Source organism: Mus musculus, chromosome 7 (genome assembly GCF_000001635.26).
Source record: "Mus musculus strain C57BL/6J chromosome 7, GRCm38.p6 C57BL/6J".
Classification (NCBI taxonomy): Eukaryota; Metazoa; Chordata; class Mammalia; order Rodentia; family Muridae; genus Mus; species Mus musculus.
In genome coordinates, this window is record NC_000073.6 from 139,101,996 (window position 1) to 139,126,900 (window position 24,905).

A 24,905-nucleotide genomic window follows, 5' to 3' on the forward strand; every position below is an offset into this window, starting at 1 on the left:
GGCTACGTCTCACAGCCAGATGGTCAGTAGGAGGAAACCCATGCTCTGACTGGCCAGGCTCAAACCAGCCCCGCTGGACTGAGCTAGCTAGTGGAAGACTGGGAAGCATGCCCTTCAGGTGGGGTGTAGGATAGTATGGGGGACAGCCCAGGAGGTGAGCACAGTTGCTCACAGCCAGGACCCAGCCCTGGAAGGAAAGCAACTAGGCAGTTCCTATGAATGCCTTTCTAATGTCAGAAATCCGGGGCTAGCCTACTAGCCTTAAATCTTCTCATGGTGGTGGTCTTAGTTCTTTATCCCAGGCAAGGGATCCCCAAACTGCTTGTCCCTTCTCTCAACATCTATTCTCAGCAGCAGGAGCATTTCCATGGAAACCGATGCACTGTCAGCATCCAGGATCTTTATCATTTCTTTGGTCCTAGCAGCAACTTTGTTGAAGGCCCAACCTGGCAGCCCTGCCACCTTTGGGGGCTGGGGGAAGACTTCCCCTGGGTCACATATACACAGTCAGTAAGGCTTCAGACTGGATTTCATTTTGTTTTGGGACACAGTCTTGTGATGGAGCCTTGACTGGTCTGGATGGAGCTTGCTGTGTAGACCCGGCTAACCTCGAACTCAAGAGATCCGCCTGCCCCCCCCCCACCCCCCGCAAGTGCTGGTATTAAAGGTGTACTACCATATCCAGCAAAGCTTTAGGCTTGAATCCTGGGCTTTGGCTGGCTGCTGTGCTCTTTGACAGTGTCTTTCTACTTTCCCCAGCAAGGAGAGGGGTATCAAAGGGGCCGAGGATGTAATTACATCCCTGTCAGCATCATAAAGGAGAGTGTGCTCTTATCTCAGCCACCCATTACACATTTATACCAAACCCCGAATTATCCTGAGGTACCCCTGACCTGGCTAGGTTTTCACTCAGAACATAGCTACCTGAAGGGGTTACAAGGAGAGGCAGTGTGTTGGGGCACCCTGCTGTGCATCTTAGGCATGGGCCTCACTGGGAGTCACTCCCACTGTGTGGCGGGGCAGGCAGGGGTTGGAGCTGCCTGCTCTGTCCTGGGGGCTTCACTCTGTTCCCAGCAGAGCCAGATCTTCAGATACTGTGGTCACTCTGGTCACTTGGTGACTCCATAGCCTGGCCAGGCAGGAGGGCAGCATTCACTTGGTTGACTGGAACCACAGGCCCAGACCCAGATACTCTGTAAGGTTAACCAGGGTGGCTCTGTCCTGGGAGGGCACCGGATGTGACATGGGCTCTTCCAAGTGATCCCACGTATGCCTGTGGAACCCTGGACTAGAGGAGCAGAATTCATCCTCAGGTGAGTTGCCCCTCTGACCACAGAACCCTGGGGCAGTGAGGGGTAGATATCATATTCTTTGGCTATGTTCCTCCTGCCAGCCCTGTAAGAGCCATGCTGTCTGGGGTGGTAGCGTGAGTCTTCTTGGCTTTTGACAATTTTCACTTTGTTTGGATCTTGACATTGCAGCCCAGTTCTAGTCTCTATAAATGTCAGGGTAGCCACCACAGTGCCACTGTCCTGTGGCACCCGCTACCCAGCTGCCCCAACCCAATAGACAGTTTCCATGGAAGACTGCAGACATGGATGTCATCACTCCACGGGCATATGACACACAGAGCACGCAACACAGCAGTTCTTAGACTGTAATTCTCAGAGGTGAAAACTATACACAAGTTGCAGAAATTGCCAGAGCAGTCAGTCAGCGTGTGTCACTAGAAAACGTTCTTTGCCCTCCCACCCACTCCCTCCCCCAACCCTTACCCTCAATAACATATCAGGATCAGAAAGGCCTGTTCCCGCCCCCACGGCCCTGAGCAGCAGGCTCAAGAACATTCTGACTAGGCCACAGCGAAGACTGGCCACAAGGCTATGTACAGCCAATTCCAAAAGGGTCCAGAAAGCCAAGGGCTCCTGCCCCACTGTGCCAGTGTGGCCACCTATAATCTGCCAACCTACAGTAAGGGGCCAGCCAGCATGGTGGCCGCATGACTCCCTCTATGTTGCAAGGAACCATGGTCTAGGTACCAAGGGCCCTCCTTGCCCAACCACCACTCTTGACGGGCACCCATGGCTCCCAGCACCTTCACCGTACAGACAGCCTCCCTGGGCAGGCTGGGCGGTCAGGCCTTTGCCCCACTGCTGCCTCCTTCTGGCCGTCCTGAGTCTTCAAAGCAGCCTGAGAGAGAACTGCCCTCGGACACGGTCCAGATGGCCTAGCTGCTCCCAGATGAGGGGCAGATGGAGCCACACATGGGCAGGGCTGTGGGCTCTGCCTCACTGTCTGCGGTGGAATCTGTCATATCTGACGTCTCTGGGCCTGGAGGAGGCTCGCTCATGAGTTCCTGGCTCCTCTTCAACCTGGAGCAAGGCAGGGAGGACGGACACACATACAAGTGGATCTATGTAGATCACCAGATGGCACAGCCTCCCTCGAAGCCCCAGGCCCTGCTGATGTAGACTATACGACTCTGTGCTAGGACGTCCTTCCTATCCCACGTGTGAGATGGGGGATGCCCAGAACATCACTTGTTGGAAGCCCTCTTTCAGTAGTAGCATGCTGGGAACACGGGGAGCCAGAAAGCAGACATGGATGTTCATTAGAGGCACAGGAGACTCAGCCGTCTACTGCTGGCCACAGAGCTGCAAAGCTGGGAGCCACAGGCCTGTTTCAGTGGGAAGCATTGGAACAGCTTTTCAAAGAGCATGGCCATGCCCACGATTCATCCTCTAACCATAGGATGGGGCCGGTGTCCTCCACTTGCCCCTCACTGCTCTGCGCTTACGTCCTCCCCAGCCTGTACCAAGCCATTGCCTCTGGGACACCTCCCTGCTTCCCAGGCCGGGGAGGGTTGGCCCTTTCCTTAGGCACCTCATACCAGGCTATCTCCACTGTTCGCTCTCTGTTACCTGTCTTGCCCACCAGCCACCTGTACTCTTTCTGTCCCACTGGTACTAGACACTAAGAAAAGCTTTTCTGGGTGAGTGACCAAGTGGCGGGTATGACGGCAGGGGCCACCAGGAGGTGATTAGTTCTGGTCTGAGCCAAGTGTGTCCCTGAGATTCTAACCCTTGGATCTAAGTCCGCCTAGAAGGTTCCCAGAGGCCTGAGCTGAGGCCACTTGACTCTGCCTTCCATATCTGCTGCTTTGTCCTTCCCAGAGAGCACAGGCCAGGCCTCACAGGCCACATGGCCGCTGGGACATCTGTGCCATGTGGCCCCTGATTCCCTCTACGGTCACTGACATAGTCACTCACTTTTCTCTGTTAAAAATCACGAAGTCTTGCTGGATGGCATCCAGGCAGTCTTGCAGGTAGTCATTCTCCTGTGGACAGAAAGGCCACTGAGTGGTTCATGCTGGACACTGTGGGCAGTTCCCAAGCACTGCTCCAGCCGTCCACTCCTGAGCTCTGAGAAGGAAACACCTGGCTCCCAAGGAGCTCTGCTCCTTCAGAAGTCTATCATCTCCAAAAGCTGAGAGCAGACTCGCTAGAGACCAGAGAGGGGAGGGGGTTATGACATGGGAAAGACCAGGAGAGACAGCTATCCTAACTCTCTCACACCCAGTGAACCTGCATGTGGCCCCTGGTCCATGCCTCTTCCTGGAGAATCTGGTAGTGACCCTGAAGACACATTGCTCCCTCAGTAGCTGCCTCCACTTACCCATTTCCCTCAGAACCTTAGCAGTGTCTCCCAGCAGCATGGCCAGGCTTGGAGGTGATGGGCTCTCTTGGGAGCTACAGAGCTCAGATAATGGGCACCGGTAAGGACAGGACAAAGCCTGGCAGTGGGCTTTGGGGCTGTGGACAGGCTGTCAGTCAGAGCATGAGGCTAAAGAGGAGTGTCTGCCAAAGACTTTTTCCCTGGCTTGGAGTCAGATTCCTGGCGTGAGCACCTGGACTGGGTTTCAGAACACGACAGGAGACTTGGAGACCTGGTTATAGAGTTCAAGGGAAGATTCCAGACTATTCTTAGAAGGATGCTGAGAAGTGAAAACACATGTGTGGTCAGGCCAAAGGACCCGCACGATGGCCATATTCTCTTCCCACACGGTGGTAAGCAATGTGCTGGGGCTACCGGGATGAAAGCTACTGCTGGAACTCAGCCCTTTGTAACCATGGTGGCGATGGAACATCCAAGAACCTGAAGCCCGGGAGATAACACTGGCTCAGAAGGGGAGAGTACTGTGATAATATCCAGCAGAGCCTAGGGCTCTTGGTGGTCAGTGAGATCAGGGTTAGGTAGGCAAAGGTTATCAGCTGCCCGGGGGAGGAGACATGGTTGCTTTCTTGCTTTCCAGAGCCAATATCAGCCCTACAATCATCTCTTGGGAGGGGCTAAGTCCCGTAAGGATAGCTGGTTCACAGAGAATGTATGCTATGGGGAACAGGTGCCTACAGCTGTCTCCACAAAGGGTGTATTCAGTGCTTAGAAGTCTGTTGAGCTAATACTTAGGCCCCTCTCTCAGGGCCTAGTGGCCACAGGCCAACTGACCCTTTCCCTGGATGCTGAAGGCAAGACCCAGGTAAGGCTTGCAGCATCTGTCAGTAGTGGCTTTGCTGTGGGTAGCAGTTGTTATGGATGAGGGAGGGAAGGGCAAGCAAATGCAGGTTGAGAGTAAGGGTAAGTTACGCAGATCAGCACATTTTAGAGGCCGAGTGTGCAGCATGGTAGCAGTAGTTAACACTGCATTGTATACGTGAGATTCCTAAAAGTATAGATTTTGTAGTTCAGTCTTCTCCCCTTGTGCATACAATAATGATGTGGAGACAATGGGCACATTACTTGGCTCAGCCTCCTCAGGGATGAGGGTTTGAATCATGGCTTGAGACAGGATTTGTCCAACAAAATGCTGAGATCGGCAGAGGTGTGTTGTGAGGGTGGGAAGGAGCCATATTGGCCCTGAGTGGTGACTCGTGGTCCTGACCTTGTGAGCAGCACCACAGCAGGGGCAGTGATCTATCCACTAACCTCCACATGGGCACATTCCTAGAAGACGAGCCCCCTGAATCTTGAGGAGCTGAGGCAGAAGCACCTGGGAAAAGTGGCTCTGAGCGGTATGAGAGAGACTACTGTGGCCTCCCAGTAGTGCTATGAGTGAACCTCTTTTCCACAGACTCCTCTGGCATAGTCCAGGCGCTGTCCTCAGGAGGGCGCCTGTGATGTCTTCCTGTTCGGATGGATCTACTGGACCTCTGAATGCTGAATGTCCACATTCAGCTCTTCTCCAGGCATCTATGGCAGGCTGTTGGAGCCCTTGCCAATACGTCTGGGAACACCAAAAAGGTGTCATTCCTAGGTCAGGCACAGGAGCTTGACAGCTTGGCTCCTTTGGAGCTGGTGACCTCTACAGCAGAGTCTGCACCCTTGCTGGCTCAGGCTGAGGCCCCACACCTCAATGGTTGCTCTTGGCTCTTGGTTATTATTCCTTAGTGTTTCATTTCCATGTGAACCCTCTGGTCCAGAAGTTGTCATCTAAGCCCAAGTAAAAAATGCTCAGACTCAGCGCCAGACTCCACCCGTGTTAACAAAGCACCTAGGAAATGGAGACCAGGTCCAGCCCCTAACTCTATTGCAGACAGATGTGTTAGAGAACACAGCTACAATTCCTAAACTGCTCAGAATCCACTAGAAATGCAACAGACCTAGGACAGGGCAATCATTTTGAAAGAACAAAATGGGAAGAGTCCCAATTCCTGGTTTCAGCACTACTTCAAAGTGACAGTAACCAAGACAGCATGTGCTAGACAAGGACAGATCAATGGGGCAGGAATTAATCCATAAATAAACCCTGCTATTTATGGTCAAATTGATTTATGAAAATGGTGCCAAGACATTCAGTGGGGGAAGAATAGCCCTCTCAACACATCTCTGCCAACATCAGATATCCACATACAAAAGAATGAAGGTGGGCCCTCCCCTCACACCACACATGAGAATCAAAGTGGATGTGAGTACACACCCTGGAGCTACAAAGCACACAGGCAAAATCCTCATGGCTGTGAGTTTGCTGATTCTCCCCAACAGGACAAACACAAGCAACGGATGCTCCCGACAGTTCGGAAGACACCAGCTGAAGATGACACGCCCACAAAGACAAGACAGTCTGGCAAGAGAGGCAAGCACGTGACAGCCACACATCTGACAAGCACTTGCACCCAGTGTGTAAAGAAATAACTCTTAAAATAAAACCACAAAGATCTCTATGCAGGGCTCTGCTTTGTGAATGGCTCCCATTCTTTCAACCAGAGGAAAAGCTGCTGCACTGAAGATCTTGGACTGGTCAGAGCCAAAGATGGAGGGCCACGGCGCCTCCAAATCTACAGAAGACAACAGAGTGCCAGAGGAAATGGCTTCCCTGGAGCGGAGGCCAGTGGATCAAGAGCTGCAGGAGCCCTCAACAAAGCATCCCAAGGCTGAATTCCTGGGCCACCACTCACAGGGCCACATTCCTTTGTTGGCTTCATTCCAGGAGGCCAACAAGTACTGATGGAGAACACAGCTAGGTTCCCACTGAGGGCTGGAAGAGCAGGGGAGAACAGCTAGAGAAACACACCCAGAGTCTCCCTTACAGAACTGGAACGCACTGACCATGGGGGAGTCCACTGTGCTGGGGAAGAGATCTGAGACAAACTCCCTTCAGGCCTTGCCACCTCACCCAAGCGGAGGGAAAGAGCTGAGAAGCTGATGAGGGTACATGAGTTATTACAGACTACAGACTCTCCCCGTCTGACTTCTGCACTAAGCAAATGGCAGGGCTCAGCCCAAAGTCAACAGTGCTCACGGGAAGGGGCTTTTCCTTATGGCAATGTTCTCCCACTTGGATAATGTGGTGTTGTTTGAAGGTAAACTTTAATGGGCTGTAGTGGTTATTCCTGGTTGTCAACTTGACTATATCTGGAATGAACTACAATCCGGAATTGGAAGGCTCACCAGTGATCCTAATCTGGAGGCTGGGAGATAGAAGTTTCCGACCTGGATCTTAGCATGGAGATCTTGAGGCATAGTGGCTATGAATTCCAGAAGATTAACACTGGGAGATCCCTGAGTTCAAGGTCATCTGGGATTAAAGGCGTGGTGGCACACACCTTTAATCGGGCTACACCTTCTGCTGGAGGCCTACATAAGGAAGATTCTCTCTCCTTCACCTGCTTGCCTTGTGGGACTGAGCAACTCCTAGATCCTTGGACTTCCATTCACAGCCGCTGCTGACCATTGTTGGGAGTTGGACTACAGACTGTAAGCCATTAACAATTCCCTTACTATATACAGACTACTCATAAGTTCCATGACTCTAGAGAACCCTGACTAATACATTGGCTAAAGACACATTGAAAATTCGACTACAGCCATTGGAAACATGTTTACATTGACTCCTGTGTATGCCCAAGGAAACTCATGCAGCATGGTGAGCCGTGTATGGAGGTCAAAAGGGCAACCGTCAGAATGCGGCTCTCTCTCCACCATGTGGGTTTCAGGAATCAAACTCAGGTCCTTGGGCTTGGAAGCAAGCACCTTTACCCACTGAGCCATCTTGCCAGACCTCCTAAAACTACTATAGAAAGATGTGTAATTGGTGAACTAAGGGAGAAAATGGTGTGTGTGTGTGTGGGGGGGTGGATCATGTAAAGCCTTTGATGATAACCCGAGGAGGAATTCTGGATAGGAAAGAAAAAGCAAGGTAAGTGGACTGGCTACAAACACAGTAGCTGGGAATCTGACTGTGTCACTGTCAGTGTCCCAAACACATCAGCTAAAGGCAGATGTGGGCGCAGCAGACGGGGAAAGATAATCCAGCTTTAAAGTGACAGAAAGTGGCAGTTCTCCAATAAGAAATGTGTAATACCCACAAAGGTCTTCATTCGTCAGTGAAATGCAAATAAAAACCAGCTGTGGTAACTGGAGGTGCAGCTCAGTTGGTAGAGCTCCCCGCATGCCTGGGGCATTATGGGGCATGGTGAAACAGATGCCCTAATCCTAGCATTTGGGTAGTAAAGGCAGGAGATCAGAAATTCAAGGTCATTCTTGGCTATGAAGTATGTTCAAGATCAGCCTGGACTATATGAGATCTTGTTTTAAGAAACAAATAAAAAAAAAAAACTCAACAAAACATGCAAATAAATAAAACATTACACCAAACCAACACAACAACCACAAAAAGTAATAACAAAAACAAACAAACAAAAGCCTCACTGTCTCGGAGTCAGTGTAGTGATTACAATTTAAGATGCAAATTGAAGCCGGGCGGTGGGGGCACACGCCTTTAATCCCAGCACTTGGGAGGCAGAGGCAGGCAGATTTCTGAGTTCGAGGCCAGCCTGGTCTACAGAGTGAGTTCCAGGACAGCCAGGGCTACACAGAGAAACCCTGTCTCAGCGGCCCCCCCCCCAGAACTGCCTAAAAAGATGCAAACTGAACGGTAACAAGAACGGGGACAGATGTAAAGATTTAGAACCGTCATATGTGGCCTACGGGAGCATAAAATGGCCCAGCCATCGAGCACACCATGAAAACTGAGGCATAGAGGTGTCACATAAGCCAGATGTCATGCTAAGGTCCCTCCCATGAAAAAACGAGAGCACATCTCCAAGAGGACCTCCACAGGGGCATTCATTCACAGTAGAGTTACAGTGACTCAGAAGCAGAAGTGGCCCAAACTCCTGCACAATGCCCTGCAGAACCCATCTTGGCACCATGTCAAGGGTAGGAGCATTAACTCTCTCTCTCTCTCTCTCTCTCTCTCTCTCTGATGTGTGCGTGTGTGAGTGTGAGTGTGTGTGAACTGTATGTTATACAATTGTAAGGAAACCAAGGTGTTCATTAAAGTTCCCCAGTCTCCAACTTCTCAGTTCTCCATAAGAACATTGTGTGTCCATGAAACTCAAGAAGAACGAAGACCAAAGTGTGGACACCTTGCCCCTTCTTAGAATTGGGAACAAAACACCCATGGAAGGAGTTACAAAGTTTGGAGCTGAGACGAAAGGATGGACCATCTAGAGACTGCCATACCCAGGGATCCATCCCATAATCAGCCTCCAAACGCTGGCACTATTGTATACACCAGCAAGATTTTGCTGAAAGGACCCTGATATAGCTGTCTCTTGTGAGGCTATGCCGGGGCCTGGAAAACACAGAGGTGGATGCTCACAGTCAGCTATTAGATGGAACACAGGACCCCCAATGGAGGAGTTAGAGAAAGTACCCAAGGAGCTAAAGGGGTCTGCAACCCTATAAGTAGAACAACAATATGAACTAACCAGTACCCCCAGAGCTCGTGTCTCTAGCTGCATATGTATCAGAAGATGGCCTAGTCGGCCATCATTGGGAAGAGAGGCCCCTTGGTCTTGCAAACTTTATATGCCTCAGTACGGGGGAACGCCAGGGCCAAGAAGTGGGAGTGGGTGGGTAGGGGAGTTGGGGGAGGGTCTGGGGGACTTTTGGGATAGCATTTGAAATGTAAATGAAGAAAATACCTAATTAAAAAAAAAAAGAACATTGTGTGTCTTCTCAGTGTTAGCCAATACTTCCCAACTCCAACCAAAGCTCCCACCAATGGCTGCAGGATGAAGCTGAGTTCCTCCCAGTGCAGGTGTCTACCCAGGGTTGGTTCCCATTCAAAGCCTCCAGAAGTCAGCATGGCAGTTAGCCTGTACACTCTCCATGTCTGGATTCTCACAGGGGGTGCCCACTCCCATACAAAGCCAGTTTCTATTTCCCAAAGCCCTGGTTTTAGATGCCCCGGGAAGAATCGCCACCAAGAGTTGGCTCTTGGCACCTAGCCCAGGAGCTGTCAGGTTAAAAACCAACCCACAGACACAAGAGGCAGTTGGAAGAGAGAGAGAGACAAGAGGACAGGAGCCCCCACATACCTACGCTTGAAAATTCAAGGCACCCAGGGGATGACCCCTAGCCCTGCATCCTACACCCTTGTAGTGGCTATTCCTGGTTGTCAACTTGACAATATTTGGAATGAACTACAATCCGGAATTGGAAGGCTCACCAGTGACCCTTATCTGGAGGCTTGGAGATCCTTATCTGGATCTTGGTTTGAAGATCTTGAGCCATAGTGGCTATGGATTCCAGAAGATTGAATCTCCGAGTTAAGGAACACACCTTTAATCTGGGCTAGGCCTTTCATCTGGGATTAAAGGTGTGGTGGAACACACCTTTAATCTGGGCTACACCTTTTGCTGGAGACAATATAAGGACATTGGAAGAAGGGAGTCTAGCTCTTGCTCTTGCTCCTTCGCCTGCTTGCTGCGTGAGACTGAGTAACTGCTAGATCCTTGGACTTCCATTCACAGCTTCGACTGAACCATTGTTGGGAATTGGGCTGCCGACTGTAAGTCATCAATAAATTCCTTTACTATTTAGAAATTATCCATAAGTTCTGTGACTCTAGAGAACCCTGACTAATACAGAAGTTGGTACTGGGAGTGGTTCTAGAGTAACAGAAGTACAAGGATGAATCTTTTAAAATACTGGAATTGGCTTGTTGATCCACCAGCACTTTCAAATATTGAAACCTCTCCAGATTCTCTCCCTCCTGGGAGCTCAGAGAATTTTGAAGACCCATGGTTGAAACTATATTCCGAACTTAAAGAAGCTAATGCCCTTGATTTTCTTAATGAATTAGGTGATTCAGTGCACAAAGCTTTCTACAAGATGGGGAAAAAATCGAAAAATGATTTTACTGGCTGGCTGCTCTTAGTATCTGTGGAAAAAATGATGAATGAAAGGAAGGAGTTGTGTGATAAAATCGAAAGGCTCCAGACACAAGTAAACGATCTAAAAGTTGCTAAGTGTGTCCTTGAGGAGAATCTTCTCTCTTGTAGCAATAGAGCTCAAGTTGCAGAAAATCAAACAGAAACTCTCATTGTAAGGTTGGCTGAACTACAGAGAAAATTCAAGTCTCAGCCTCAGAGTGTGTCGACAGTTAAAGTAAGGGCTCTAATTGGCAAAGAATGGGATCCTACAACATGGGACGGGGATGTGTGGGAAGACCATGTTGAAGCTGAGAATTTTGAATCCTCAGATTCTCAAGGGTTTGCCCCACCTGAGGAAGTAGTACCCTCAGCCCCACCTCTTGAAATAATGCCTTCCCCACATGAGGAAATTAATTTTGCAGAGTCTGCTCACGGCCCACCAATAGTTTCTTCTAGACCTGTAACCAGACTCAAAGCAAAACAGGCTCCTAGAGGGGAGGTAGAAAGTATAGTCCATGAGGAAATTCGCTACACTACTAAGGAGCTTAATGAGTTTGCTAATTCATTCAAGCAGAAACCTGGTGAATATGTGTGGGAATGGATTTTAAGGGTGTGGGATAAGGGTGGAAGGAACATAAAACTAGAGCAGGCTGAGTTTATTGACATGGGTCCTCTGAGTAGAGATTCTAGGTTTAATACGGAAGCTCGCATAGTTAAAAAAGGTGTCAAAAGTTTGTTTGAATGGTTGGCTGAGGTGTTTATCAAAAGATGGCCTACTGGAAATGACTTGGAGATGCCTGATATTCCGTGGCTTAGTGTTGATGAAGGGATTTTAAGACTTAGGGAAATTGCAATGCTAGAGTGGATATATTGTGTAAAGCATAATTGTCCACAATGGGAAGGTCCAGAAGATATGCCTTTCACCAGCTCTATAAGACGCAAATTGGTGAGAGGGGCACCAGCACATTTGAAGGGTTTTGTTCTTTCCCTTTTCCTTGTGCCAGATCTTAGCATTGGAGATGCTTCTGCTCAATTAGATGAATTAAATTCACTGGGTTTAGTTGGATCCCGAGGTAACAAGGGCCAGGTGGCAGCATTGAATCGCCGGAGACAAGGTGATCCTAGTTATTATAATGGACAGCGTAGACAAAAGAATGTTTATAATAACATACCCAGTAATGGTCAGCACAGGAGAGGTGAAATTTATAATGGCATGACTCGCTTGGACCTTTGGTACTGGCTAATCAATCATGGTGTTTCCAGGAATGAAATACATAGGAAGCCTACTGCATATTTGTTTGATCTGTATAAGCAGAAAAATTCTCAAACAAATGAAAGAAAGGCTACATTAGATCGTGGTAAACAGCAATCTCGGCCAGTGAATCAATTTCCAGACTTGAGACAGTTTGCAGATCCGGAACCCCTTGAATGAAGGGGTGGCCAGGTTCCTCTGAGGAAGGATCTTGATAAGACACTCAAAGGTTTTGCTGTTACCCTTTCTCCAGTTCTTCCCCAGAGGGACCTACGGCCTTTTACAAGGGTAACTGTACACTGGGGAAAAGGAAATAATCAGACTTTTCGGGGTCTGCTGGATACTGGTTCTGAGTTGACACTGATCCCAGGGGATCCCAAGAAACATTGTGGCCCTCCAGTTAAAGTAGGGGCTTATGGAGGGCAGGTGATTAATGGAGTTTTGACTGATGTCCGACTCACAGTAGGTCCAGTAGGTCCCCGGACACATCCTGTGGTGATTTCCCCAGTTCCAGAATGTATAATTGGGATAGATATACTCAGAAATTGGCAGAATTCTCATATTGGTTCCCTGAACTGTAGAGTGAGGGCTATTATGGTTGGAAAGGCCAAATGGAAGCCTTTAGAGTTGCCTCTGCCAAAGAAAATAGTGAATCAAAAACAGTATCGTATTCCTGGAGGAATTGCAGAAATTACTGCCACTATCAAGGACTTGAAAGATGCAGGGGTGGTGGTTCCCACCACATCTCCATTTAACTCTCCTATCTGGCCAGTGCAGAAAACAGATGGATCATGGAGAATGACAGTTGATTACCGAAAACTAAATCAGGTAGTAACTCCAATTGCAGCTGCTGTACCAGATGTAGTTTCCTTACTTGAGCAAATTAACACATCTCCTGGCACCTGGTATGCGGCTATTGATCTGGCAAATGCCTTCTTCTCAGTACCTGTCCATAAGGACCACCAGAAGCAATTTGCTTTCAGTTGGCAAGGCCAACAGTATACCTTCACAGTTTTGCCTCAAGGATATATTAACTCTCCTGCCCTGTGTCATAATTTAGTTAGAAGGGATCTTGATCGTTTGGATCTTCCACAAAATATCACATTGGTGCACTATATTGATGACATTATGCTGATTGGACCAAGTGAGCAGGAAGTAGCAACCACTTTGGACTCATTGGTAACACATATGCGTATCAGAGGATGGGAAATAAATCCAACCAAAATTCAAGGACCATCTACCTCAGTGAAATTCTTAGGAGTCCAGTGGTGTGGGGCATGCAGAGATATTCCTTCTAAGGTGAAAGATAAGTTATTGCACCTGGCCCCTCCTACAACCAAGAAAGAAGCACAACGTTTAGTGGGTCTATTTGGATTCTGGAGACAACACATCCCTCACTTGGGTGTGTTACTTAGGCCTATTTACCAAGTGACTCGGAAAGCTGCTAGCTTTGTGTGGGGCCTGGAACAGGAGAAGGCCCTTCAACAGGTCCAGGCTGCTGTGCAGGCTGCTCTACCACTTGGACCATATGACCCAGCAGATCCGATGGTACTTGAGGTGTCTGTGGCTGATAGAGATGCTGTTTGGAGCCTCTGGCAGGCCCCTGTAGGTGAATCACAGAAAAGGCCTTTGGGATTTTGGAGCAAAGCTCTACCATCATCTGCAGACAACTATTCTCCCTTTGAAAAACAGCTCTTGGCCTGCTATTGGGCCTTAGTGGAAACTGAACGTCTGACAATAGGACACCAAGTCACTATGCGACCTGAACTACCCATCATGAGCTGGGTACTATCAGACCCTGCAAGTCATAAAGTGGGACGTGCACAGCAGCAGTCTATTATCAAATGGAAGTGGTATATACGTGATCGGGCCAGAGCAGGTCCTGAAGGCACAAGCAAGTTACATGAAGAAGTTGCTCAAATGCCTATGGTTTCTACTCCTGTTACAATGCAATCTGCTGCCAAGCATGCACCTATAGCCTCATGGGGTGTTCCCTATGATCAACTGACCGAAGAGGAGAAGACTAGAGCCTGGTTTACTGATGGCTCTGCACGTTATGCAGGCACCACCCAGAAGTGGACAGCTGCAGCATTACAACCCCTTTCTGGGACAACCTTGAAAGACACAGGTGAAGGGAAATCTTCACAGTGGGCAGAACTTCGGGCAGTACACATGGTATTACAGTTTGTTTGCAAGAAGAAATGGCCAGATGTACGATTATACACTGACTCATGGGCTGTAGCCAATGGATTGGCTGGATGGTCAGGGACTTGGAAAGATCACAATTGGAAAATTGGTGAGAAAGACATCTGGGGAAGAAGTATGTGGATAGATCTCTCCAAATGGGCAAAGGATGTGAAGATATTTGTGTCCCATGTAAATGCTCACCAAAAGGTGACTTCAGCTGAGGAGGAGTTCAATAATCAAGTGGATAAGATGACCCGTTCTGTGGACAATCAGCCTCTCTCCCCAGCCATCCCTGTCATTGCTCAATGGGCACATGAACAAAGTGGCCATGGTGGTCGAGATGGAGGTTATGCTTGGGCTCAGCAACATGGGCTTCCACTCACCAAGGCTGACCTGGCTACAGCTGCTGCTGATTGCCAGATCTGCCAACAGCAGAAACCAACACTGAGCCCCAGATATGGCACCATTCCTCGAGGTGACCAGCCAGCAACCTGGTGGCAGGTTGACTACATTGGACCACTTCCTTCGTGGAAAGGACAGCGTTTTGTTCTTACTGGAGTAGATACTTATTCTGGTTATGGATTTGCCTTTCCTGCACGTAATGCCTCTGCTAAAACCACCATTCACGGACTGACAGAATGCCTCATCTATCGTCATGGTATTCCACACAGTATTGCTTCTGACCAAGGAACTCATTTCACAGCCAGAGAAGTACGACAGTGGGCTCACGATCATGGAATTCACTGGTCTTACCACATTCCCCATCATCCTGAAGCAGCTGGGCTGATAGAAAGATGGAATGGCCTTTTGAAGATGCAGTTACAGCGCCAATTAGGTGGTAACAGCTTGGAAGGCTGGGGCAGAGTTCTTCAGAAGGCAGTATATGCTTTGAATCAGCGCTCAATATATGGTACAGTTTCACCCATAGCCAGGATTCATGGGTCCAGGAATCAAGGGGTGGAAAACGGAATAGTTCCACTTACTATCACTCCTAGTGACCCTCTAGGAAAATTTTTGCTTCCTGTCCCCATAACTCTAGGTTCTGCTGGCTTAGAAGTTTTGGCTCCAGAGAGGGGAGTGCTCCTACCAGGAGCTACAACAAACATTTCATTGAACTGGAAGCTCAGACTTCCCCCTGGTCATTTTGGGCTTCTAATGCCCTTAAACCAACAGGCTAAAAAAGGAATAACAGTGTTAGGAGGGGTGATAGATCCAGATTACCATGGGGAAATTGGATTACCTCTTCACAATGGTGGTAAGCAAGATTATGTCTGGAGTGCAGGAGATCCCTTAGGGCGTCTCTTAGTACTACCATGTCCTGTGATTAAAGTCAATGGGAAACTACAACAGCCTAATCCAAGCAGGATGACAAAGGACGCAGACCCATCAGGAATGAAGGTATGGGTCAATCCTCCAGGAAAAGAGCCAAGACCTGCTGAGGTGCTGGCTGAAGGTGAAGGAAATACAGAATGGGTAGTAGAGGAAGGTAGTTATAAATACCAATTAAGGCCACGTAACCAGTTGCAGAAACGAGGATTATAAAGTAATATGAATGCCCATTGTAAATTTACTAATGCGTTTGCGATTGTACGAGGGATAGTTATATCATGTTAGGCGTATTTACAACCTTGTTATTGTTTCATGTGAACATGAGATATTATTTGTGTCAAGTTGACAAGGGGTGGATTGTAGTGGCTATTCCTGGTTGTCAACTTGACAATATTTGGAATGAACTACAATCCGGAATTGGAAGGCTCACCAGTGACCCTTATCTGAAGGCTTGGAGATCCTTATCTGGATCTTGGTTTGAAGATCTTGAGCCATAGTGGCTATGGATTCCAGAAGATTGAATCTCCGAGTTAAGGAACACACCTTTAATCTGGGCTAGGCCTTTCATCTGGGATTAAAGGTGTGGTGGAACACACCTTTAATCTGGGCTACACCTTTTGCTGGAGACAATATAAGGACATTGGAAGAAGGGAGTCTAGCTCTTGCTCTTGCTCCTTCGCCTGCTTGCTGCGTGAGACTGAGTAACTGCTAGATCCTTGGACTTCCATTCACAGCTTCGACTGAACCATTGTTGGGAATTGGGCTGCCGACTGTAAGTCATCAATAAATTCCTTTACTATTTAGAAATTATCCATAAGTTCTGTGACTCTAGAGAACCCTGACTAATACAACCCTCTTTAGGACAACACAGATCTGGGAAGTTATACTCCAGAGTGCCAGGCTCAGACAGGCCCAAAGGTAGGCAAACACTGACCACTGATCACCACTACTCGACACATAACAGTTGCTCTCCTGCACGTCGCATCTGTACCCTGGTATTAGGAACTAAACGGTGACTCCTCACCCTCAAATATGTTGAGAACTTAAACCCTAAGACTAGTGAGTGTGACTTTACATGGGATACTCTGACAGCTAGCCCCACAGTCAGAGGCAGGGAATGGTTTCCTTCTTGGAGCCTTAGGAGAGCAGAGCTTTGTCACTTTGATTTTGGATATGGTACACCTGAGCACCAATGTAACAGGACACAAGTCACCAGAGCACTAATGTCCCTGGGCATAGCATCCGGGGCTTTTCACCCTGAGTGCCTGCTCTTGCCCACACCTGGCTCTCCAGGTAATTACTGGCCAGGAGCAAATAGCTGTGGGCAGCTGTGCAGACAGGCTGCGGGTGGGAGTTATGACAAGGGAATCGGGAAAGGTAGAGGGAAGGTCATAGGCCTCCTTGGGACTTTAGGAAGACTCTTGCTTGATTGTAGAATGCATACTTTGCCCAGAGGCCATGCAGAGCGCTGTGATGGGACCTTGCATGCCACAGACAGATGTGGGGAGGACCTGAACCCTGAGGCCCGCACTCACCGACTGGGAACTGTCTCTGCTGCTGTCCCGAGACTTATTCTTGGCCAGCCGCTTTTTCTTCTTGTGCAGAGGCCTCGACTCAAGGATCATCTCCTCCAGCTCAAAGGTGGGATCACAGTGCAGGCGGCCTTTCTGTGGAGAGACAGGGTACTGAGCCCAGCCTGCGGGTTCTCCACCACCACCCCAACAGCCTGGAGCCACCTGTCTGGGCACTCGGGGCTTACATTGGGCACAAAGCCTGGCTCCACCTTCTTTTCACTCAGGTCGTCCCACAGCACGTGGGCCAGCGATGGGGCTGTCTGCATGTCTTGGAGACTGGAGAACCGGTGCTCAGGGTTCACGGTGAGGAGCTGCAAGGAGGGCCCCTCTCAGATAAAGCCCCAAAGAAGAATGGCCACCTGTCTCAGGTTGGGGCGACCCTTGAAGGTGTCCATAGAACAAGGCTCGGAACCTCAGGATCGAAAGTGGCTTGTGAGAAAAGGTGGCATCAAAGGATATGGCCCTAGGGACTCTTTGATCCCAGTGCCCCATATCCAAGGACAACAGAGGAGCTGCAGGGACGTCCTGCCAAGATTTGCCAGCAGGTGGCAGTGATGGCCTGGCTAACACTCTCATACTAGCATGCAGGCCCAACTAATTACTGCAAAGCTTCCAAGTAACACCTCCAGACTCCAGAAACATTCATACCCGCACTGCATCAGGACATCAGATCACCAGGGCCAGGTGCCTCCTGGTCAGGTCTCGTATATAATAGCCCTTTCTTCACACCTGTCCTGGCTATAGCTTCTGCTCTCTGGATCTACCCCTTCCAATACTTCAATCAACATTATTTAGAGAACAGCTCTTCTTGTGATTAAACAGCCCCTAGCCCAGTCCCTGGATATATAGTGTCTCTGTGTCCCTGATGGCCTGGATCCTTCCATCCCTGTGTCCTTAATGTCTGGGATCCTCCATCCTCCTACCAGCAGCTATAGACAGAGCTTAGCTGTAAGGTACAGGGTGGGAGGTGGGCTGGATTGTTGTTGTTTGTTTGTTTTTTGTTTTTTCGAGACAGGGTTTCTCTGTATAGCCCTGGCTGTCCTGGAACTCACTTTGTAGACCAGGTTGGCCTCGAACTCAGAAATCTGCCTGCCTCTGCCTCCCAAGTGGTGGGATTACAGGCATGCACCACCACACCCGGCTTTGGGTTGGTTTTTAATTTGTTCCCTAGAAGTGTTGTGCACCTTTTGTAGTGTGGTCAGGGGTAAAGGAGACTAGAACATAGCTTGAGCTACGTGTCATCCTGGTACCCTCTTCCTGCACTACACGTGTGATGCAGAAGGCTTGATGCCGTCTTTGCCTGGGTCTGAGCGTCATGAGAGGTGGGTGATAGCCACGTCCTGTCACATTAGTTCCTGATGGGGATTACAGACTGGAGTGTGCTAATATTTAGCTTACCAGGAGGGCCCAACACAGAGAGCCTGCTGCTAGAACAAGAAACCTACATGTTGGTAGCAGATTCCTTCTCTCTGAGGCACACAGGGTCTCAGAGTAGTTGCCAGAAAAGATTATGGCTGGGCTAGTGAAGGAGTCTGAGCCCATGGAAAGATGGGGTGTCTCCCTGAGCTCAGAAGGGATGGGTACTCTGGGAGAAGGGAAGGGGAGGGAGCTCACCTTTCGCAGCAGGGCTACCATCTCCTTGGACCAGGTGGGCACGTACTGGACACTCACAGTGCTGAACAGCTGAACCAGCGACTCCACAGCATTGCTCGAGTGGATATCGTAGGGTCTCTGTGGGCAGGGAAGCACTACACCAGTGCCTTCCCCAGCATGGCACCCAGACAAAAGTACAAACACCCTAGGAACCCAGCTTCAGGCCCAGGTGAAGGCCAGGCTCTGAGAACAGCAGCCACCTGATCCAGAGGCCAGGGGGTAGAGCTTGCGCCCCGACTGAACTGGGTATCAGAGGCCAGAAGCTCATCTGTCAAGGGTATGCCCCCTCTACCACCACCAAGGGTGGTTCTGAGGCCTGGGTGGTTCAGTCCAAAAGGACAGGAGGTGCTGGTTTTTTTTTCCAGGTTTGGGGCTCCATGGAATGGTAGAGGATACCGTATGAGACCTACGCAGATCACTGCCTCTGCCCCTAGAGAAAAGCAAGTCCCTCCCAAGAACCTGCTGCATACAACATCCCATCCACCACCAGCCACCCAAGGAGACTTGCTAACTCAGGCATCTGTCTTAATATGCTTAAAAGCCCGAGTCCTCTGAGGTTATGGGGGGAGGGGTATCATCCTCCATCCATGGCTCTCAGCCAGTCCGGGGCAAGGAAGTGGCTAGCTTAGGGTTACAAGGCTCCGTACCCATCCTCGTAGCAGCTCGTAAGCCATCACCCCCACCGACCACCAGTCCACCTCGAAGGAGTAGCCAGTCCCGCCATTGACGAAAGAGTGGAAGATCTCTGGAGCTTTCCAACGAAGAGAAGAAAGAGCTGAGCTGTGGGGCTAGAGGGTCTGATGACCCCGTATCACACCGCCAGCCAGGTCTGCACCAGATCTAAAAGAGAACCCTACCCGCCACAGTTCTGCACTGTGCCACCTGCAGGGAGGAGCCCCCTTCTGGACCAGCCCACAGCAGATAAAACACTGCATTGCCATTTGGTTGCACCCCAAGGTCCTTTGCTCTAAGACTTTATCTGACTATGGAGTAAGGACTAGGCAGGGGCATGGCTCTGCATAGTCAGGTGTCATCTGACGCCTTTGGCTTACCCATGTACGGTTTGGTCCCAGCTAAAGCTGTCGCCCTCTCCCCATCCTTTATGATGGTGGCAATGTTGAAGTCAGTAAGGTGTGCATGTCCTGTGAAGAAAGGGCAGACATGGCTTTCCAGGTCCTGGGCCGGGTACCCATGCTCCTCTCTGTGTCCCAGAGCTCCAGGGACTCACCTTGTTCATCCAGGAGGATGTTGTCAGGCTTGACATCTCTAGGAGGACAGAAGGTAACAAGAAAATGAGCTTAGACCCACACTATTCATGCCCTGACGTCTCTGACAGATGCTCCCATCAGAGGCAGAGGCTTGGAAGGCTTGGCTTTTAGAGTGAATCCTAACATAGAACCTAGTGTCATAGAGGGCATACCGCACACTATTCAGAGGGCACCAGGGCCTCCTAGAAGACAGCTACAAGGGAGCCACCAGCAATCCATGGAGTCTTGGCCAGAGGACATGTAGGTGCAGAAGGCACCTACAGCTGGAAGCCTCTGGGGACTGTAGAAGACCCTCAGGGCCGGGTTCCCATGATGCCCTCACTAGACCCCTGGAACTGCACAGAAGAGGACTTGTCTACACTCTGCTCACAATCTGACATCAGTCCTCTCCACCTTGACTTCTAGGAACACATCTAGCACTCAATAACCATCACATACCTGAATCCTGTCCAGACAACAGAATCCCAGGGCAGAGAGGTTAGAAATCAGGTTTATCTGCCTTATAACGCACCTCAGTTTGAGCCAAGACTGCAGGGTTTTAGCCTAATTTCTGCTCCCTGATCCTACCTGCTTTCTAATTAGACATTTCCCCAATTCCATGTGGTTTCTACAAATGCCACAATCAGTATGAAGTCCCATGATGTGGTCAATAGATAAATAAGAGCCACTGGGTGTGGCCAGGCTCTGTGGTACACCCATGAGGACTAAGTCCTCTGCGTCCATCCTCAAAGTGGGTAGTTTGGACAGGGCCCACCGCTGGGAAGAGGAGCCAGACCAGGCTTGAGTGTGACCCAAGGGTATTCCCAACCGTTCAGCCCAGGAAGATGCCTCATGCCACAGGTGTTCACACACCTGTGGATGATGTGTTGGCTACGCAGGTAGTCCAGGGCCAGGGCCATCTCACAGATGTACAGCCTCACTGTGTCCTCTGAGAACTGGACATTCTGCTGTAGGTGGTAGCGCAGGTCTCCCCCCAGAAGCAGATCCACCACCATGAACATGTCCTCCTCATCCTGGAAGGAGTACCTGTGGGTACCAGGGGAAGACTTGGCCTATGAATGGTTTAGGGATCCAGAGCAGCGGCTCCTCCCTCCTTCCAGTCTGATCACCATCCTGCCTGGGGCATTCCCCACACCCTGCTCAGAGCTGTGCCAAGACCCCAGGGAAGACAGAACAGCCATGTCCATGAGAGCGGTTTGGCTGTGAGCATAGATGCCTGTAAGTGACAACTGGAGAACAGAAACTGCACATTTCCGAGCTGTTCCAGGCTTCCCTGGCTTCTTCTATGAGGACACACAAAAGTGGTTTGTAAGAGAAGAACATGAGACCATGCCAGTAAAATGCTGAGTACAGATCTGGGTGAGGAATTGGTATTTAATGACCATGGTGATGATGGTGGTGGTGCTAGTTATAATGATGGTGGTGGTGATGTTGATAGCAAGATAGTACTTGTGATAGTGACGATAGTGTGATGATAGTGCTGGTGCTGGTGATGACAGTGATGGTGCTGGTGATAAAAGAGCTGGTGATGATAGTGATGGTAGTGGTGATAGTGATGGTGGTTATCTTGTTCCCTGTCCTCCATAAGCCATTCTCTCTCAGCCTCAGTGGAAGGAGGCTGGAGAAGGTGGCACAGGCAGGATTTTGAGGAAGAGGTCAGGAAGAGGGGCAAGGAGACTTGGGATGTCCCCAGTGCACACAAGCCTAGGTGGCAGGTGACATCTAGGGCTCTGGGGTGTGGAAGGGGGAGTGCAGCTGCAGGAGGTTAGGAAAATAGAGTCTGAAGTCCTGGCTGTGGCCCATGTCACTGCAGCACCTGAACAGTTGTGGACGGCAGAAGTGCAGGCCCAGAGGTTGTGTGTGTGTGTGTGTGTGTGTCTGATCATTAGGCAACACTGTCTTTTAGAGTGCCTGGGAGGCTGGGTTGCTGAGGCCCCAAAGACAAAAATCCTGTCCTTCCTTCTTTCCAAAAAGCCTCAGTGCCAACTGTGTTCCCACCTCACAGCAAACTTCCTCCTTTCCCCTGACAAGGGTGGGTTTGAGGGGTATGTCTCATTTAGACCTTCTCCCTGCTTTATGATGTCCAGTATGCTAAAACAAGATGGAATGTGTACCACAAAAATGCTACCTGAGTCTGTCACTTCTCAGCCTGCCTGGGAATAACCAGCCACAAGCATCTTGGAGATTCTAAGTAGGAAGCAAGCCATTCTGGAGCCATGCTATGTAGCCTCTGGGAAGTGGCCACTGTCTACTTTGTAGATTCTTGACTTACTGTAGCAGAAAACAAGACAGCAGGTTGCAGTTGGGGCAGGTGGGCATAGGGTTCTGTGCATGCTGTTGTGTTTACATATGGCCCCATAGACTCACATGTTTAAACAAACCTATGGGGGGGGCAGGGAGTGGAATATGATGGTTTGTATATGCTCAGCCCAGAGAGTGGCACTATTCGAGGGTGTGGCCCTGTTGGAGTAGGTGTATCACTGTGAGTATGGGCTTTAAGACTCTCATCCTAGCTGTCTGGGAGCCAGTATTCTGCTAGCAGCCTTCAGATGAAGATATAGAACTCTCAGCTCCTCCCTAGCCGTGCCTGCCTGGATGCTCTCACATTGATGATACTGGACTGAACCTCTGAACCTATAAGTCAGCCCCAATTAAATGTTGTCCTTATAAGAGTTGCCTTGGTCATGGTGTCTGTTCACAGCAGTATAACCCTAACTAAGACAGAAGGAGTCAATGAAAACCCCTAGGCCAGGGGATATCCATGCACTGAGAGAACTCCAGTGTTGAGAGGATCCCTGTGGGTCAGGGAGCAGTCCTGCAATGGAGAGGAGAAGAAGGAATCAACCTCCCAGCAGCCCATGGTTCTTAGGCCTCTGACAGGAGCCTACACTTGGTAGTATGATTTAGTGCTAAGCACTGGGCTCCTAGCAGACCCTGGGGAGATTCTATATGAATCCCAGCATACCATGGACCTCTGGGCCTACCAGGTCCTGAACACAGAAGCTGAATAGACTGGGGGAGGGGGAGGGAGGGCTAGCATATGGGAAACATCCTAGGGTATTAGAGCCAAAGAACAGCTAGGTCCCTTGTCCCACTCCAGAGGGTAAATCCCACCTCAAAGGTCACTCATCCCTGGCAGGCCTGGACTCACCAGAGGTTCACCAGGAAGACATGCTCGATTTCCTGTAGGATCTCCAGCTCCCGGAAGACATTCCGGACCTCATCCCGCTCTATGCATTGCTGCTTGTTCATGTACTTCATGGCGTACATCTTCTCTGTGTCCCGCTTCTGCACGATGCACACCTGGGGGGCCAAGGACCATTCAGCAGGACGCCAGAAAGTGAACTCCTCACCTCCCTCTGCCCTGAGAGAGTCAGGGTTCCTTGCCGGCAATGGGATGAGATGACTTCGAACAGGCACCATCTACAGACTGGCAAAACTCAGTCGCAGTGCACCCAGACAAGACTCCTAGCTGAGGCCCTTACCGGCCATGACCTGTGAAAGCCATCTCAACTTACCAAGCTTCAACACCTCCTCCTCAGGGCCCAGGTCAGCATAAGGCGTTGCGGTACATTGAGGACTGCTGTGTGGTTTGAGTGTGAAGTGCTCTCTCCGCAGGCTCGTGTGTTTAAGCCTCCAGCTAGTGGCTCTGTTTTGGAAGCCTGCAGAAGCTTTAACAGGTAGAGCCTTGCCGGAGGAAGTAGCTCACTGTGCTGGGGGTTGGGGGTGTGGTTTGGTCCTAATTCCTGTCCACTGCTTCCTAGAAATGCCATCACAGGCCCGTCCAGAGGTGCGTCTCTTAGTTGATTTCAGACCTCATCAAGTTGACATGTTTCAAGATAAGTATCATAGGAATGAAGGAGAGAACCCTCTTAGCACAAAACTGTGCATCCAGGAAGCCTCTATCCACCACAGGATCATTGTTTCCACCAAGCAAGGACTGTCCATGATAGCAGGTTCCTGGACAATCCTGAAGGCATGGCACTTGGTGAGCAATATACTGTCATGGCCAAAGACCAACACTGGTATCCCTTAGCAGAGAGGAACAGATGATGGGAGAGGCAAAAGATTCACCAAAGGAAACAGGAAGTTAAGATATAAAGAGCTGGTGCAAGGCCAGCACCCATGCTCACTGCCAAGTCACCCGAGATCAGGTGACTCACGCAATCAGAGCCACTGCTGAGGGTTTCTACAGACCATGGTCTCCAGGTCTAAGTGGAACACTGGTCACTGTTCTGAATGATTCCGGGTCTCTAAGTGGGTGAGACTCCCAGGTATCACCGGAAAGCCTGGAGCTGGCCATATACCTCAGTGGCACTGGCCTCAGATCAAATCTCTGGATCCACCCTGAAGGAATTCACATTCCTTTTCCTGAGAATGCACACATGATAAAAGGTCTCTAGGTCACCGTAACGCAAGCTGACTTTAACCTCCTGGCACAGCTCCATAAGCATAATGACTGCCACACAACCACTGAAGTCACCGACAGGACTTTTAATGGCATGCAACAAGTCTGGGAAAGCAAGCAAGAGCACTAAGCTATGCAGCATAAACAGCAGAGTGATACGCTCAGCAAGAGCACTAAGCTATGCAGCATAAACAACAGATTGATACCCTCAGCCTGCACTGAAGGTAGAAGTGAGCCATGGGATGAAGGCAGCTGGGATGGAGAAGCTGCACAGACTCTTCTTGGCTATGGTTTCTGTCACACGACTGTGCAGTTCTGGTGACAGCTGGTGGCTCTTCTGTGGACCCTGCTCTACGGCAGTGACGTTAGGGCTGCCTGGCACTCCGGCCTTCAGGGTCTGTGGATGAACTGACTGAGCAGCTTCTCCGTTCTGAGCCCTCCTACATAGTCCCCCGTCATCCAGAGACACAACCTCTGTATCCACAGATGCAGTTTCCAAGGCAACACTGCACACTT

General features: G+C 49.9%; 1 protein-coding gene across 3 annotated transcripts in view; it reads right to left on the reverse strand.

The window, feature by feature from the left end:
* Nucleotides 1–1,642: 1,642 nt before the first annotated feature.
* The window catches only part of Stk32c (serine/threonine kinase 32C), a 109,670-nt gene continuing 86,407 nt past the window's right edge, over nucleotides 1,643–24,905 (reverse strand). For 2 of the 3 annotated variants that reach the window (NM_001162540.1, NM_021302.3), the window contains exons 3-12: nucleotides 23,133–23,284; nucleotides 20,834–21,007; nucleotides 19,942–19,979; nucleotides 19,766–19,855; nucleotides 19,361–19,464; nucleotides 18,675–18,791; nucleotides 17,246–17,371; nucleotides 17,022–17,153; nucleotides 3,270–3,337; nucleotides 1,643–2,372 (exon numbers count right to left, since the gene is read on the reverse strand). In NM_001162540.1, coding sequence (NP_001156012.1) covers nucleotides 2,228–2,372; nucleotides 3,270–3,337; nucleotides 17,022–17,153; nucleotides 17,246–17,371; nucleotides 18,675–18,791; nucleotides 19,361–19,464; nucleotides 19,766–19,855; nucleotides 19,942–19,979; nucleotides 20,834–21,007; nucleotides 23,133–23,251 — 1,113 coding nt within the window. In that variant the 5' untranslated portion in view covers nucleotides 23,252–23,284 and the 3' untranslated portion in view covers nucleotides 1,643–2,227. The remainder of the gene's footprint in view (nucleotides 2,373–3,269; nucleotides 3,338–17,021; nucleotides 17,154–17,245; nucleotides 17,372–18,674; nucleotides 18,792–19,360; nucleotides 19,465–19,765; nucleotides 19,856–19,941; nucleotides 19,980–20,833; nucleotides 21,008–23,132; nucleotides 23,285–24,905) is intronic. The other variant, XM_006536216.4, reaches the window with a different exon arrangement.